The 15,908-nt window shown below is 41.8% G+C and overlaps 11 protein-coding genes across 11 annotated transcripts; 5 read left to right on the forward strand and 6 right to left on the reverse strand.

Annotated features, from left to right (window-relative positions):
- The first annotated feature begins 327 nt into the window (after positions 1-327).
- Positions 328-958, forward strand: V2V93DRAFT_373129 (uncharacterized protein). Its single transcript, XM_066910896.1, has 2 exons — positions 328-557; positions 639-958. Exons 1-2 carry the CDS (start codon positions 383-385, stop codon positions 821-823), a joined length of 360 nt encoding a protein of 119 aa, XP_066764433.1. The 5' UTR covers positions 328-382; the 3' UTR covers positions 824-958.
- V2V93DRAFT_53077 (SEN2 subunit of the tRNA splicing endonuclease-like protein) lies at positions 941-2,545 on the reverse strand. Its single transcript, XM_066912722.1, has 3 exons — positions 2,492-2,545; positions 1,551-2,247; positions 941-1,486 (listed from the first exon to the last, which is right to left on the reverse strand). Exons 2-3 carry the CDS (start codon positions 2,235-2,237, stop codon positions 1,058-1,060), a joined length of 1,116 nt encoding a protein of 371 aa, XP_066764434.1. The 5' UTR covers positions 2,238-2,247; positions 2,492-2,545; the 3' UTR covers positions 941-1,057.
- A 119-nt stretch (positions 2,546-2,664) lies between these two features.
- On the reverse strand, positions 2,665-5,567 carry V2V93DRAFT_381605 (alkaline-phosphatase-like protein; the record flags this gene model as incomplete). Its single annotated transcript, XM_066912113.1, has 7 exons — positions 2,665-3,736; positions 3,795-4,275; positions 4,340-4,710; positions 4,760-4,887; positions 4,942-5,236; positions 5,285-5,329; positions 5,386-5,567. 7 exons carry the CDS (start codon positions 5,565-5,567, stop codon positions 2,665-2,667), a joined length of 2,574 nt encoding a protein of 857 aa, XP_066764435.1.
- A 315-nt stretch (positions 5,568-5,882) lies between these two features.
- V2V93DRAFT_373138 (uncharacterized protein) lies at positions 5,883-6,996 on the forward strand. Its single transcript, XM_066910897.1, has 2 exons — positions 5,883-6,172; positions 6,233-6,996. Exons 1-2 carry the CDS (start codon positions 6,053-6,055, stop codon positions 6,938-6,940), a joined length of 828 nt encoding a protein of 275 aa, XP_066764436.1. The 5' UTR covers positions 5,883-6,052; the 3' UTR covers positions 6,941-6,996.
- Positions 6,919-7,921, reverse strand: V2V93DRAFT_373139 (uncharacterized protein). Its single transcript, XM_066910898.1, has 4 exons — positions 7,793-7,921; positions 7,564-7,716; positions 7,177-7,490; positions 6,919-7,122 (listed from the first exon to the last, which is right to left on the reverse strand). The coding sequence occupies exons 1-4, from the start codon at positions 7,883-7,885 to the stop codon at positions 7,047-7,049; spliced, it is 636 nt and encodes a 211-aa protein (XP_066764437.1). The 5' UTR covers positions 7,886-7,921; the 3' UTR covers positions 6,919-7,046.
- A 131-nt stretch (positions 7,922-8,052) lies between these two features.
- On the forward strand, positions 8,053-9,534 carry V2V93DRAFT_373141 (pyrroline-5-carboxylate reductase dimerization-domain-containing protein). The gene is made up of 3 exons (XM_066910899.1): positions 8,053-8,738; positions 8,801-9,086; positions 9,149-9,534. Exons 1-3 carry the CDS (start codon positions 8,301-8,303, stop codon positions 9,337-9,339), a joined length of 915 nt encoding a protein of 304 aa, XP_066764438.1. The 5' UTR covers positions 8,053-8,300; the 3' UTR covers positions 9,340-9,534.
- A 191-nt stretch (positions 9,535-9,725) lies between these two features.
- On the reverse strand, positions 9,726-10,476 carry V2V93DRAFT_360175 (mitochondrial 54S ribosomal protein bL12m; the record flags this gene model as incomplete). The annotated part of the gene is made up of 3 exons (XM_066908123.1): positions 9,726-10,037; positions 10,147-10,273; positions 10,418-10,476. 3 exons carry the CDS (start codon positions 10,474-10,476, stop codon positions 9,726-9,728), a joined length of 498 nt encoding a protein of 165 aa, XP_066764439.1.
- Positions 10,477-10,691: 215 nt separating this feature from the next.
- On the forward strand, positions 10,692-11,541 carry V2V93DRAFT_373152 (uncharacterized protein). The gene is made up of 5 exons (XM_066910900.1): positions 10,692-10,762; positions 10,825-10,953; positions 11,014-11,059; positions 11,134-11,220; positions 11,279-11,541. The coding sequence occupies exons 1-5, from the start codon at positions 10,734-10,736 to the stop codon at positions 11,321-11,323; spliced, it is 336 nt and encodes a 111-aa protein (XP_066764440.1). The 5' UTR covers positions 10,692-10,733; the 3' UTR covers positions 11,324-11,541.
- V2V93DRAFT_373153 (mitochondrial 54S ribosomal protein uL14m) lies at positions 11,428-12,137 on the reverse strand. Its single transcript, XM_066910901.1, has 3 exons — positions 12,077-12,137; positions 11,948-12,011; positions 11,428-11,872 (listed from the first exon to the last, which is right to left on the reverse strand). The coding sequence occupies exons 1-3, from the start codon at positions 12,116-12,118 to the stop codon at positions 11,589-11,591; spliced, it is 390 nt and encodes a 129-aa protein (XP_066764441.1). The 5' UTR covers positions 12,119-12,137; the 3' UTR covers positions 11,428-11,588.
- A 408-nt stretch (positions 12,138-12,545) lies between these two features.
- On the forward strand, positions 12,546-13,904 carry V2V93DRAFT_373156 (uncharacterized protein). The gene has a single exon (XM_066910902.1). The coding sequence runs from the start codon at positions 12,734-12,736 to the stop codon at positions 13,583-13,585; it is 852 nt and encodes a 283-aa protein (XP_066764442.1). The 5' UTR covers positions 12,546-12,733; the 3' UTR covers positions 13,586-13,904.
- On the reverse strand, positions 13,799-15,774 carry V2V93DRAFT_53422 (uncharacterized protein). Its single transcript, XM_066912723.1, has 2 exons — positions 15,125-15,774; positions 13,799-15,067 (listed from the first exon to the last, which is right to left on the reverse strand). Exons 1-2 carry the CDS (start codon positions 15,669-15,671, stop codon positions 14,013-14,015), a joined length of 1,602 nt encoding a protein of 533 aa, XP_066764443.1. The 5' UTR covers positions 15,672-15,774; the 3' UTR covers positions 13,799-14,012.
- Positions 15,775-15,908: the final 134 nt, after the last annotated feature.

Here is a 15,908-nt window from a genome sequence, read left to right on the forward strand (position 1 = left end):
TAGTTTTGACTTTGGGTCGATTTTTAAACAGCTTGGGCTTGGTGTGTCGCTGTAGTGTCGGGTGAGAGAGTAGGCAGCGATGAAGATTATTATACACATACAGCTACTAGCGACGCAATTGCTGCTTCTAATTCTCAATTAATGAAGTATTTTGCAATTTAATTCAAATTTAAAACAATTGTGCATGTAAACACTCTTCGATGCTCTTCATTTGCTATCGCAATCATTGCTTCGAAATAATAACGGTACAAACCCCAATTTTTATTTATAAGCACACTTCACGTGACTAAAAGTAACGCGTCTACTATATACTCTAGACACGTAGCGAATACTGCTACAATCTCTATATAAACTGACTGCCTTCGCACTTACAAGAAGCACAATGCGTTTAACATACGTAGCACTACTACTTTTGCATGCTCCATTACTCGTCAGTGCTCAGTTTGATTTTTTTGAGCATATGTTCGAAGGTGCGACCGGAGGTGGAAGACAACAACGACGGCAGCAAGAAAGTGCACAGGGAAGTCCGCAGTGGTACGAACAGAATTACGAAACTGGTATGTCTACTTGTTTCTTATGTCTTCATGTTTTTCATGCTGCATACTTTGCATGTACTAATGGTATTATTATGAATCTAGTGGAATGTAATGGATTCGTATGTGAAGATACTCTATCCTGCGTCAAACGGCCAGTAGATTGTCCCTGTCTCTTCCCAGACTCGCAAGAGAAATGCATCTTACCCGATAAGAAGAATTACGTTTGCATATCTACCAACGGTCGCGGGTGCGAGTTTGTCGAAAAAGCATGGAAGGGTGAAGTTTAGAGATCAGACTAATGTCATGTATAGAGGGGGTTGTACAATATTTTCTCTCATTTTCCGCTTGCTATGATTCATTTCTATCTGTTAAAATATTTGGCGTTTGCATATAATCAAAGCTTATTTCTATTATTACATTAATCTCTTTACAGAAGCAAGCAACCACAAACACCGTCCAAAGAAATACACATAACCACAAAACTCCATTCCATGCCCTCCTTTCCCTATCGCTAATCTAAATCAATCTCTGTTGCGACTAGGCATCCAGCGCTTAAAGGATATCTCGCGCACTTTATAACTCTTCAACAACTCTTCGACCGTATGCCACGTATCAATACACTCCGGCACCTCGACGTAGCACATGATCAATGTCTTCTTAACACCCCCCACAATACGATTCACACCCGATATCCAAGCCCAATCTCGTCGCGAGTCTTGATTCCGTCTCTCGTCGGAATAAAGTGGTAGAATCACGATTCCGTACTCAGCGTGAGAAAACGGTGGACCGCGACGGTAGAGGAGGTAGTCTACGCCAAACTTTACACCATTGCGAATACACCAACCATGAGAGCGGTAGTGGTGATAGACGACGTATTTCAAGATGAATTCGTTGTCTGGTCGCCAATCTGGCATTAATAAACCTAATAAATGTGGAGCCGATACAAAGTCCTTAGAAACAGATTAGCACTCGTATTTTTTTAGACGCAATTCAGAAAATACAAGAAAAGCTTACTCCAGTGTGATCGTCGTATATGTCCAGTACATCAAGAGCATAAGTCAAAAAGAATGCTTCTTGCGGAGTAATCTCCAGTCGTTCTAGACGTCTGATATTTCCATTGCTATCCAACAGATTTTCATCTTCTGCTCGAGCCTTTTTCGCCATAACCTGCTCGGCGACTTGCAACTTTTCATTCGCAATCTCTACTGGAGCCACATCTGATATCAAAGCCGGAGCAGCTATCTCGCGACCCAAAGTTGTAGCTGCCTCAGCAAGTGCTCTCTCGTTCTTCATTCTCTTCCTCGCCTCGCGCCGCCTAGCAGTCAACTCCTCAGGCGCCAACATCCCCTCACGTCCAGGAATATTCAGACGTTTAACAACTCGTAGCTCCCAAGTAGGATCGCTCCTACTCTGCGATCCCTTTCCAAAAAACCCGGAGCGCCAGAGCGCTTGCATGTCTTGTTCAGACTCGACAAAAATCCCCGATACATACGAGCTTACCGAGTCCGAAGTTTTCTCTAAAGATGCGGTATACCGCACCGGCTGTTTGAACCCGGAAATAAACGGACCCAGAAGCAATGCATACGCATATTGACATAACGAGATAGGATTATGCGGAATTAGCGGTGGGAGGGTAGTAACTTTTACGGGAAGCGAGTCCGGGTACAGAGCATTTAAATTGCGTCTGTTTTTAGGAGGCATTCGCGGGATTCTGCTTTTGTTGTTTGTCAGTCTGAAAACTCCAATTCATTAAATCGATAAAAAAAAGCAGAGAGAAACAACGTGAGATTAAATGCTTTTGTTTTTTTTTTAATCAGATACCGTTGTAGTCTTGAGAAATCATTTGTGGTTTCCATCTCAATTAAGAGTCAAACACAGAAAAGTTGTCATCATAAAAAAGAACAAGCATCTATAACACGTTTCCCGCTGCTTATAGTTATAAAAAGATTACTTACTGTTAATTGAATAATCTTATCGCGTCAAGTCATTGATGCAAGAGTTTTAAGATTGATAAAAAAAATTATCTCCCAGGTTTATAAATACTGGGAATGCACTAAGCACAGTGAGGTTTATACTAGGGTCACATCTATTCAAACCCTAAAAATACAGTAACAAGCCATCAATCAACTCATAACGCTTCTCCTATAGCAGTCAATGCCAAACCGCCAATGGTATCCACCAGTCCTTGTTGCAATGAAAACCACGCAGCAGTATACAGTAACTTTGGAGAAAACACTGTCCATACGAATAAATGCGACCGAAGAACAGTACAAGCGCTCATAACCGCCAAAAGAGATACTGCATGAAACGCATGAATTAGACTTAAATAGTCTGTTGTCACTAGTTGCTCAATTGACGAAAATGTCGATTTGGAAGAGCTGCGCGTTTGATGTACCGCAAGCTGCACTATCGTAGATAATGAGAAATATATCGGGCCAGACCAGTTGCTCACAAACAGCAAAATCCCCACGAGAATAGTGTTAAATCCTGATATTCCATTATATGCGTTCGATAAATCAAGCGAGGCAAGCGAATTCGAGTTTCCAGACGCAAAAAATGAAACATGCTGCCATATTAATCCGGTGAAAACTATCGCCATCGACGTTGATTTTTCGTAGGCAGCATACCGCCGAAGAATAGAATGAACTGCGCCATACAGCAGAAATAGAGGAATATTAGTGGTACAAGACTCAATTAGCAGCAGTACTTCGACAATGTAAAATACTCCTCTTATGAATTTGAACGCGTCTTTCTTCGTATTCCAAACCGTCGCAATGAAATGAAACATCAAGCACACACCCATAGCAAGGAACGCCGCTTGCGCGCGTTTCCGTAAATTGTCGGCTCCTGTTGAAATAGGAGTAATCGCAGCTAGATAACTAGGCACGGTCTCGCCTGATTCAATCGCCATTGATAGTTTAAATGAGAATAAACTAAAAATCGGGGTAAACGAACACACAAATCCGGCGATAGAACCCACTTCTGTAAATACATAAAACCGCAAATTCTTGAATACCATTAAATGTTGAATCATGATCAGCGTCCATAGTGTCCCATTTGAAAATTTAAGAGATAGTAAGCTAGCAAGGTCAAAAGCGCCCGAAAATTTTTGACCGGTATGATGATAGTGCCTGATTACAGCCAGTAAAGCTAGTTGACCTATCCATGCTAGAGCTGTGCCGCGACTCATGTTTCTCGCACTAGTATTCACAGATGTAGTTAGTTTCAAGATGAAATTAATTGGCACAAACAGCTAACCTCATTGCGAATTGAACGGCAAACCACCCAGATGCGATCCAATACCAAAAATAATGCTCCTCTTCCACTAAACTGCTTCCAAACATCGAAAGTCCATGTAGTAACACAGTGATCACAAACACAATCTTAGTGATCGAGTCCGGAGAAGTCGCGTATATTGACCGACGCAACGTTACCCAAGAGATCCAAGATATGATAAGTAATCCAATTATCATACTTGGTATATCATAATTACTTGACGTTCGTGCCAGTACATTTCGACTAGTTTCTAAAAAGCTATAGAGTGTTGTAAATGGGTCATTCGTGTCATCAAAGTACGGATCATGGATTTTGTGCCATAATCCACGTATCTTGTCAACATCGTTTCCTTCGAGTAATGCATCAACATTCTTTACTGGAGTATCAAGTTCAGAGAAAGTTGCAGACAAAATGCGGTACATCTGCTCTGCATTTTTCTTTAGCAGAGTTAGTTGTTCAGGCTCTAAATTTGTAAGTTTAAAATATATCAACAAAAACAGAACAGAGCACTAGAGGGGTAACGCTACCAGACCAAAAATCCAAAAACTCGGGAATGAAAACTCCGATATTATTCATCGGAAACGGATTGCCCATTAACCCTGAAATTGACGGCACAATATCGCTCTGTTCGATTACTGCGTAATAATCATAACCATCGGATGTCAGCCACGGCGCCGTAAAAGAATGTCCGAGTTTCTCAAATAAAGGAGACGCAAACAGTAGTGCTGTCGACGTTTCTCCTGATGACGAGCCGCCATGATTTCCAAGCTCGTTCATTCCATGGTCTCCGCATAGTACTAAAAGCGTGGATTTTCCTTGTTCAAGTTTTTTTGAAGCATGATTATATAGATTCTTCACAATATTATCCATTTCTGACAATTTTTCCGGCATGAATGGACTATCGACGGTTAGTGATGAGACCTATAAGTAACCGATAGAACAGGTACCTCTTTGGCCCACTTTTATGACCAATGTGGTCGACACCCAGATAATGTAGAATCATGACATCCCAATCATCAGAAGCTAATTCCGTATCTAAGTGTCTGGTAACATTATTGTCGACTTCGGTGAAATCCTAGCATGACGTCAGTAACAGAAATTGTAAAGCCATGGCAAACAACTGACATACCGATACAAAAAAACTGGACGTTCCATCGGACCTATCAAACATCCCTGGAAATAGCTTGAGCCATGTATCATCGCCAAACATGATTAACCGACCAGGCTCTGGTCGTCGTTTAAACTGTGCTAGCCAGCTATCTTGGTCCTGCAACGAGGAGGAGGTATCAGATTCAGCTATATTAAGTACTGCGTCTAGGAAATTAGGAACGGAGCCAGTTGTGATGCCCTTAATGCGAGGTAGAGTTACGGTTGGAGGAGCTGCGCGAGCAGTGAATGGTAGAGCGTTGCCGGACGCAATGAGACTGCGCCAGTTAGATATACTATGTTGCTTATAGCAGTATCTCTCTTACCTCTGAGTGAATGTCATGGTAGACTCATTCGAAAACACAAAGTCGCTAGAATGAATATCTATTAGCCGTAGTTTGTTGCCAACTTGAAAGACATTGCGCACCTTCTCAAAGCGTCAACTAGCATGAAAATGACACTGTCAAACACCGCAGGAGGACTATCCGACTCTATAGGCGCATATCCATGGAAAACTGGCTTATATGGGAAAAAGCCTTTGGCGAAAAAAAAAAGTCCCAGACACTGTATTGGCAATAGCAGGACTGAGAGAAGTCCATATGGAATCATTGCATTTGCTATTTGCCGCGGCGCTATAGCAAGCAATTGGAGTCTATAGCGATTATGAACTTATGTTGGATGAAGAATATACAAGAATCCTTGTTAATGCACCGACAATTGAATGGTCACGATGAACGCCTCGAGAGTCAGAATATGGGTAGTGCGGCGGATTCAGGGGGCCTGTATTGGGAATCGGTTTTCGGTATAGAAAATAATAGTGAGAATGTTGCATCTGATTATTTTAAAAAGAGTATTCATTTTGAGAATTCATTAGTTTGTCCAATTTAATTCAGTGAAGATATAATAAACACATCTGTCGTTAATTATAATTAAAAATATGTACCATGACAAATTGATCAGGCATCCGTTTACGCGAACGCGTCTCCGTCGCGTGTTACCTCCAACCCCTTGATTTCAACAATCATAAAAACCGCCCTCTTCAAAAAAAACCCCACTGTCTTGCATTCTGATAGCAGGCTCTTGCGCAGTTTGAAATGGCTCTTCCTCTAAAACAGATCGGTACTTTTTTGCCGTCTGAGATATCATTTCTAGCTGAAAATACTAGTGTCTCTATCGTTCCGCGGCAAGCCCTAGATGTGCTAGAACTCATCGGTGTATGGATCTTCTCCTGCTATTTGTTTTAATTTCAGCTATACTGACTGATATAATCCTAGCTAAATCTTCCAGCGATGCGACCGATGCGACGAGTAGAGGTTCCACTCTGGGTCGCCATAATACTAAAGAAGCAATCGCGATGCAATATCATCGCTCCGACTTGGTTATCTGAAGACTCTCTGAAAGCAGCTTACGAGGCAGAAGCTTCAAATATGACTCGTTTTTCAAACAAATTGCCATGGGAGTGGATCGAAGTTGGAGAGCTTGTACTTACCAGCGCGCCGGATGATTTAGCCTGTCCACCGCATATAATTCGCAACTTACTACGGGATATCCGTGAGATTCGACAGGCTAAAGTGCGAGCAGGTTTGAAGAGTTTGGATCCCACCTACATGCAAATAGATAACGTCGGAGCTATGGAACTTAATGAGATACGGCAATTTGTGACCATGACAATGAATGAGCTGCGAGTACTTCAAAATGGCAGAGCAGAGGAGGAAGCAGAGGAAGAAGTAGAGCAATACCCCGGCGAAGATAGTGATCTTGAAGATACATTGGAGACAACAGAATACTCGATACCGCGTGATTCATCAAACTTTGATGATTCTCTAAGAAGTAGAAGTAGAAGTGCTGCTCCTCTAGGAGAGAGGCGGCCAACCAGCCGAGCACCAGCTTATGAAGATGATGAAGGCGATGAGGAAGAGGATTTAGAGATGGACGAGTCGTATCTGCATACGGTGAAGGATAATAGTAGTGGTCAACGGTGACAACACATAATAAATACTATTGTAAATACATATATCGTTATTGTTCAAAACATGTGGTTTTATTTTGGTACGTATATCTACAGTAAAGTAAATTCTCCAATAATTCTTACGATGAACCGTTTGATGCAACTCCATTTTGTCCTGGTGTTTGCGGTGTGGACTCAGCACCTGCATCCTTCCATCTACATTCTAGTTAGCTTCTATTCAAACAAGCTAAACATAAATAATAAACTCACTTGACGACGTTGTTATCGTTGTCAACAACGCGAGCACTCGATACCTTGATAGCAATCAAAGCTACATCTTCAGCATCAATAAACGTCCGTGCATCAGATGGGTTGGATGCAAGCAGCCTGTCTTTAAAAAACTTCTCCTCAGTCGGATCAGTGACTATCCGTGCAATGCCATTCAATGTGGCGGAAATACTAGACAGCTCTGCCTGATTCATAGAGAGAAGAAATTGAGTCAGGCCATTAGGACCTGCGCTGCTGGGAGTGGTGCTGGTCTGTTTGGAGACCCAGTCATGAACTAGGATAGAAACTCGAGGATTCTGAGCAGTACTGCGTCAGCATTTCACCGTATCACACAGAATTAGATGGTTTACAGAAAACGGATTTACATACCGCGGTGATATTAAAGAACTTCTTTGTGTGTCTTTCAGTAGTAACGATAATCACAGCGTCCGATTCGTAAGGCAAAGCCGAGCCTTCTGGAAGATATGTATAGTTCATCAAACTGACATGAGGATAATCATGGTATGAAGTTCCTAATTGTAACTGTTGTAGTAGAAAAAGATGGATCAGCACATAACGTCATACAATAGAATATTCAAGAAGTAAAAATTGCACATACAAATCGAGTAGATCGTAACAAACTGATAACATCAGCCGGAAGAGAATTATGTACTTCACAGTCTGACGGGTTTTCTTCAGGAATCATGGGCATTATGGGTTGGCGGTGTATGATAGAAGAAGAGTGGGGAGATCGATATCGAGCTGGGAGATGTCTTCGAGGAGATGATTGGTCTTTTAGCGAGGAGGAAGTAGAGTTTATGCTCAATTTTAGCAATAATTCAGCACAGTACAGTTAAATCATGCTTATAAATAACATTAAAAAATCTAATTATTTATTATACTACAGCAAACAGATCATTGAGAAAAATACGTCAGAATAGTTAACCAAAGCAGATTTCTAGGCTAGTTCCTACAGAGCTAAATGGAAACTTTATTGATAGGCTCGAGATCTTTTTAATTACTGTCCTCAGTCTCGAAACTGGTTATTCAACTTGCAAGGTCAAGCACACCTTTTTTCTTTATTCGATATTGATACAGGAAAGACGCGGGTTTCTTTTTATATCATCATGTCTACTGAACTGTCTATCAAGAACTATTATACCCTCTGTATGCTCGCATGCGGAACCATGGGCTCTGCTGTTCTCAGCGGAGTACTGGACTCCCTCAGCACCGGAGCAACCGCAGCAAGTGGCATTCCAATTCCCGGTAAATTTGTCGCATGTGTGAAACGACAAGAGTCTGCCGACAGAATTACCACCACATATGCCGGAAAAGTCGAAGTAGCACTACATCAGCATGCACAGGCCGTTGCGTCGGCAGATGTGGTTATCTTAGGATGCAAGCCTCAACTGTGCGAGGAGATTTTGAGCGGAAAGGGCATGAAGGAGGCCTTGAGCGGCAAACTACTTATCAGTGTACTTGCCGGAACTACGATTAAACAGATTCAGGATATCGTTGGACCTGACACTATCGTTGTTCGAGCTATGCCTAATACTCCTTGCAAGGTACTATCCACCTTCTCCAACTTGCTATTTCATTATAAGTCATTAACCACTACTTTAATCAGATTCGGCAAGGAATGACCGTCATCTCGTTTCCCACCCCAGCCTCTCCATCTTCGTCAACCGTTAGTCTCCTCCCACTCACTCCAGCTCCATCCCTCAAGCCTACGATTCAATGGATTTTCTCTCAAATAGGTCGAGCTGTATTCCTTGAAGAGAAGCATCTTGATGCATGTACCGCCCTTAGCGGAAGTGGTCCTGCTTTTGCTTGCGTCATGCTTGAAGCTATGACTGACGGTGGCGTCATGATGGGCTTGCCATTTGCTGTTGCCCAAGAGCTAGCTGCTCAGAGTACGTCTTATGATTGATTGTTGTACTTTATAAGACAATATCTAACTCATTATTAATTGTAGCCATGCAAGGTGCGGCTCGTATGGTTCTAGAAGGAAACCATCCGGCTCAGATTCGAAACTCGGTATCTACACCGGGCGGCTGCACAATCGGTGGACTGCTCGTGATGGAAGACGGAAAGATCCGCAGTACTATTGCGCGGTCTATTCAGGAGGCTACAAATATTGCTTCGTCTTTGGGTAATAAGAAATAATTGATGCTGAAATTGGTGGGCAAATGTCGTGAACCAAGATTTCATTCAGTTTGTTTATTTTCCAAAGTGTACATTAGCTAGAAATAGAAAGAAGTACAGCAATTGTTCCAGTTCTGTTCATTTACTTTTATTGATGAAATTGAATATTTAAAAGCTACAAATCAGAAACAGCCAGTGAATTAAGATGTTAATAAGTGCAAAAAATCAATTCAATATATACATAAAGTTAAAAAGCCCATAACATATTAATCAACATGACTCTATGCGACCACAATCAAAGGAAGTGCAACACAGACACTCTCACAAACGAGTATATAACAAAAAGCGTTTGTGTAATACATTGCCAGCTTCAAGTCTCACAACCATACACTTTCCACTCACGACGCTTACTCAAGAACGATTTTAGCACCAAGAGCCTCTAAAGTCTCCTTCAATTTTTCTGCATCTTCTTTGACAAGGTTCTCCTTCAACACTTTAGGAGCACTTTCGACGAACTTCTTGGACTCGACAAGATTGAGACCAAGCAGGTTCTTGACCTCTTTAATAATCTTCGGCTTTGAGCCGGTTTCGAAGCTCTCGAGCTTAACGTTGAACATAGTTTTCTCAACTACCTCGGGCTCCTCGACGGCTGCCGGAGCAGCGGCAACGGGAGCGGCAGCAGCTGCGGGCATAGCAATGTCTTGTATGTTGAGGCGGGTCTAAAAGCAAAAGTTAGCTGCAAGATTCATCCTAACAGAGAAGATTTATTATACAAGAATCAAAGAAACTCAATCATGTCTCAAGTAACAAAAGCGCATGTTGGCATACCTTCAATAATGAGACAAGGTCTGCAGTCTCAAGAAGTGTCAGACCAGCGATTTGGTCTACTATAGTCGAAATCTTCGGGTCAACAGCAGCTGTGCTATTGTATCGCGCTGCCATGCTGACTGAAGACCTAATAGCGTGTCTATATTTCAAAAAATTGTAAGTACCACTGCAATTCATCTTCTTATGAAGTCACCCTCGACACACGACACTTAAACGCGTGGGGCGGAGTAAGCTGTTCACTACATTCAGAGGACACTCAAGAAAAGCATACCTTGAAGCGACGGCACGCGAAGCCGTCCGAAGAGTTGAGCGAACAAGAGATGATGACATTTTAATTATTCTTTCGATTCTGGAAAATCCCAAGAAGATTGTGGATTGAACGAAAAGAGGCCTTGGAAACTTCGGGTTTATCGACGAAAATTATGAAAACCTCTAAAAAGATTTGAGTTTGATGTAGTCTAAGTGTGACGCATTTAGGTGCACAAATGTGAAAACTGTGGTATATTTATAATCAACTCCACCTTGGCGACGAACCCAGCAGATCTGTTTGATATTAATCTGGCTAGTACTGTGCTTCTGTATACAAGATGGCATCATTTAGATTCTGCATGGAATGGTAAGTTGGTATCCCGATATTACATGTTGGCTATGTTTGAATATACTCTCATTATTGTTTAGCAACAATATGCTGTATCCCAAGGAAGACAAGCTGAACCAGCGTCTGCTCTACTCGTGCCGAAACTGCCCCTACAAAGAACTTGCAATCGATCCGAAAGTATACAGAAACGAAATCCTAGCGGATGTCAGGTGTGTTGTGTCTGATATGAGCTTTGCAATAAAGGCGACTTCAAGTTAACGTAATTATAGTGAGACTGCAGGTGTCACTCTTGATGTCGGAACTGATCCTACTCTGGTAAGAGATGAATGAAATATCTTGCTTTGAATCTTTTCATAAATCAAACCGTTGGCTAATATTAAATACAACAGCCTCGCTCCAATAAGGAATGTCCTCGTTGCCATCACAAGGAAGCTGTATTCTTTCAAAGTCAGCAGCGAAAAGCAGAAACTAATATGGTATACAATGCTAGAATCCTTTTTAAAGCAGAAAGATTATATTCTGATAGCTTTTTAGGTTCTATTTTACGTATGCGCGAGTTGCAGCAAGATTTTCCATTAACAGCGGGCAGTGCGATCAGATTACACATATATTTGGGGTCCCGTGGAGAAGATGGTAGATAAATTGACGCTTGCATTTGTATATTATTGTAGTAATGTTGATTACGGCTATGGAGTTTTGTTTTAAATTAAAAGGACAATTTCATTTTATTTACAAGAGATTCATGGTATGCCAGCAAAAAGTTCCATCAACACAATACATAACGAACAAAAAAAGAACTCCTAAATAACCCAATCAGCTCTCTTCAATGCTTTCGATTATTGAATTATATAACTTTTGGAGCCAGCGAGACAATTTTCGAGTACTTCGTCTGAAGCTCACGCGCAACGACACCCATGACACGAGTACCGACCGGTTCACCCTGATTATTTACCAAAACACAGGCGTTGTCGTCAAAACGTACAACAGTACCGTCTGGTCTGGAAAACTCTTTCTTTGTTCTAACAATTACTGCGTGTCGGATATCGCCTCGCTGCACGCGGTTGGCAGAATTTTGAGAAAGAAGACGGGCGTTTCGTAGTTGCTGCACAACGACAACAATTTTGTCGCCTTTATTTAAAAAAACAATATATGTTAGTCTGAGTTTTATAAGTAACAAATTTAACACTCAATAGAGATGCCTACCAACTCTCCCGGCAGACTTGTTTCCTTTGCCAAAAACGTTCACGCACTCGACTAGAGAAGCGCCCTATATTTCACCTAACCAGTCAGAAAAACAGCAATACACAAACATAGATTAGTAAATACACATACCGAGTTATCAATGACGTTCAACAGCGTTTTTAAGTAGATCATTGCGGGTGCGTCAGTGACTATAAATAATAAATTGTTTCTCGATGAAGTTTTCGGGATTGAAGCTGCAATCTTCAAATTGACACAAAACCCATGATTACGTTATAATTTATGTAACAATATGGTACAAATGCCTGATCTACAGAGGCCCACAGCACGTGATATATATCCTCTTCCTATCGTTTCCAGTCTCTGTCCGTGATTTAAATATTATCAAAATAGATATTTATTGTGAATGTAGTCTATTGATCATATGCATATTATTGAGTAGATTAAGAGCATATATGGTAATTTCACGGAGCTGCGGAATTTTGATAAGTAAAAATTGGGTTAAGAGAGAAGCGTGCGCGTTCCTTGAAAACTCAGCCTAGACACGTAACTATAAATATCTACCTCTTCACTTTTGCACTCAAAACCATCTATTAGAGAATAATTTGGTATGCAATTTCCTTGTCTTATGTCTACTTATTGCTTTTGATTTAGTAGATATTGCTTGTTTTCAATTCTAACGAGACTGCCAGGAATACAACAAACTAAATTTAGAGACCCCCTCCCCTTTGTCGCTGCGCAATTTATCGTCTTCGTCGTCTTGGTCGCTCATATATCGTCATTTCTGCTATGAGATCCCTTCTTTTGCATTATCTGTTTGCACTTTTGGTTTTTGTTGCCTATGCTCGCGCAGCAGTGTCCTTTACATCGCCTGTGGCTGGTAAGAGTTATGCTGTCGCAGACGGCATTACCTTGAAATGGAAAGATGATGGCAATACTCCAGATATCAGCACCTTTACCTCCTCAACGATCCTTCTTCTCACTGGATCAAATGCAGATCTCATCCCGGTGACTACCGTTGTAGAGGATGCGGCGTACTCTACTCTCGATGGCACTTACAGTGTCACTATTTCGCCTGGCGTGGCTGCAAACGGTGTCTTTTTGATTCAGATGACCTCAGTGATAAGCAATGGTCCAGCCTACGTTATCAACTATACTCCTCGTTTTCAGTTAACCGGCATGACCGGCACAATCGTTGCAGATGACGGTGGCGACACAGACCCACCTGCCCAGGCTTATTACCCCGTTGCTTCTGGCACGGCCTCGACTGCTTCCAACGCTATCCCTACAGACCCATTCGAAGTCCCTTACAATGACCAAGCAACCTGGCTTACAAGATACGCGCCAATGCAGGTTCAACCTGGATCAAAAGTAACAGCGACAAATACAGACCCTCTCTTTTCATCTACAAGTTGGTCGGTTTTCAAAACTTTTGCATCTCCAGCCAGCCAGCTTACGACAACGACTACGGGATATGATTATACGCTAACTAGTGTGATTAATGGTGCTCCGACTGCTTTAAGTCCCGCCGATGATGGTGGTTCGCACCAGGACTCGCATAATGGAGTGAGTCAGAAGCGTAAGAAACTGATAAGGCGCTGGGATGATTATGATATAGAGGAGCAAGAAAATGCTGCTTGAAAAAGAAAAATGACTCGTACTCATGTTTATTAAATAACGATTTTTGTCTTTGGTGGTTTCGTTATCTTTTTCGTTTCTGTTGTCAGTATTGTATGATTATTTGATTTGTATATGCTTGTAGATGAATGCGCTTTTCTATTGTTGCTGATCTGATAAAAAAAGCATAAATAGATCTTTAATATACAGCATGTATCTGCTTGGCAAAGAATGTTATTTGTTAAATTTGTGAGTCTATATAAACAAGAATCTGAGAATACTGATTACTCTATTGAAAACTATATGACTATATGACGATTATCCAGAAACAGTTTAATTCCAATTCTGAGAGACAAAAAAGTTCGATAACATCAGCCAAAAAAAACCGGCCCACTATTTAACGACCAGAAGACACAAGTACCAATCTTGGAGGCAAAAGTAGAGCCCAAAATCAATGGGTAGGATCTGAATATCTGCGTCCACGATTGTCGCAGTGACAGCGGCCATACTTTCTAATACGTCCGCCACCAATGATAGAGAGCCCATCGGTTCCAGGAGTTCCAGTATGTGAGCACACTATTCCACTTCCTCTTGATGAGGTTGTAGTAGGACTATTGTCTCTTTCTGTGGTATCTCGAGCTTCGTCACTTACACAGTATGCGATGGTAAACCGTCTATGAGGCTCGGTAGGATACAGTGGCATATCACGAGTTTCAAGAACACAGCCCATAGGAGGCATATCTCTATGCTCAGAAACAGAAACAAAATTTTCTCTCAGATCGATATCAAGCTCCGTCAAACTCTCTGGTTGAATGCTTTGCGGATAATAACGATATCTAGCAAGAGGCTCTCCGCCATGATAGTTTTTCGAAACACCGGCTGCAAGAGCTTGTATTTGATGTTCTGCTGCTAGTTCAAGACGATTTTGTTGAAATTGAAGATCTTCAAAAAAGTCCTCGCATATAAAGTAAAGGACTTGCCAGTTTTTTTCGTCAAATATATCATGCACTTTTTTAAACCACCACACAGGCAACCATATTAAATCACTATTGGGCATAAAAAGCAAATGTCGTTCATCGGTGATAATTGTTCTCAACAATGTCAACAGCATATCTGAGGCAACATCAAATTCCGAAAGTAGCAAAGAGGCCCAGAAGTTTAGCTTTGCCCGTCCAAGACGAAAATCAATTATGTTACTGAAACATCGATAACGCATAGAAAATTCGTCCAAAGGGAACTCGGGAGCTTCAAAGTGTTTTACGTCGAATTGAAAGTGTAACAACCCAGTGAATATTGCGTATGCAAACTCCTGCGTCACATTGCACAGCGCTATACACAGGAGCTTCAGGTCATACTCATGATCATTCCAAATTTCGCTGTACACCGGCTGCATTGTATGATTAGTAGCGAAGATGGCTGACGGCACATAATTTCGCATGTCTGGTGCATTAGGATTAAGAGGAATTATCGCGTCCCCAGCGTCATCTTGAAATGCATATCGGTTGACTAGCGAATATGATAAATTAGCTTTGAATCAAGTTATGACTAATAACAGATACATACACTTCACGCGCGAAAGTGCCTCCAAAATCACTCCGACCGATCCGGGATTCCGATGATTGATAACAATAGGTTCACTTAGCAACGCCACACTGTCAGCTAATTCCAGATTACTAGAGACGGTAGTTGGCGGAGTAGTAGAATCTCTTTCTTCCATCTTGAGTGCGATCATCTCTTCCGTTGTTGTAAGCAAATCCTGCTCCTCTAACTCACTGTCACTACTCAGGCTGGAGCTTTCACCTTGTGTTAGATTTCCTCGAGCACAAAGTCTAGACCACCGTTTTCCTAGTTCTTGGGCAAAGGCGGTATGCGACGGATCTTTGTCAACATTTTGAGGATTCGAGAAAAGATCGGTAAAATGCTGTCGATATATATTCGGAGACGGCGGATATGATTTACTAGCAGTCGTCTTATGCTGTGTGTCGGAGTTGTGAAAACTGTGGAGGCTCAGAAATGAGGTCAAAATACTTGAAGAATTGCTGCGTGGAATATGTCTGGGAGAGGTGCTATCAGTTGTCGCACTATTGCGAGAATTGGGGCGACGAGGCATGGCGTTTCGGACCGTAAAGAAGTGAGTTGAAGCAAATTAACTTGTAGACTAACCGAGAACTGTGTAGTATCGCATCGCGGTTGCCGAGTAGTTTTGAGCTGCTCACTCATCGGGGCCATATCATGATACCACGATTTGAAAACAGACTGAATACAAAACAGCTTGGTCACAAATCCCATTCTACACCGTATCCCAGCTTGACCGTCTTCACGCTCTAGAGTATCCGCGAATTTCTTC

This window comes from Kockiozyma suomiensis, assembly GCF_038497685.1.
Source record: "Kockiozyma suomiensis strain NRRL Y-17356 unplaced genomic scaffold V2V93scaffold_11, whole genome shotgun sequence".
NCBI lineage: Eukaryota > Fungi > Ascomycota > Lipomycetes > Lipomycetales > Lipomycetaceae > Kockiozyma > Kockiozyma suomiensis.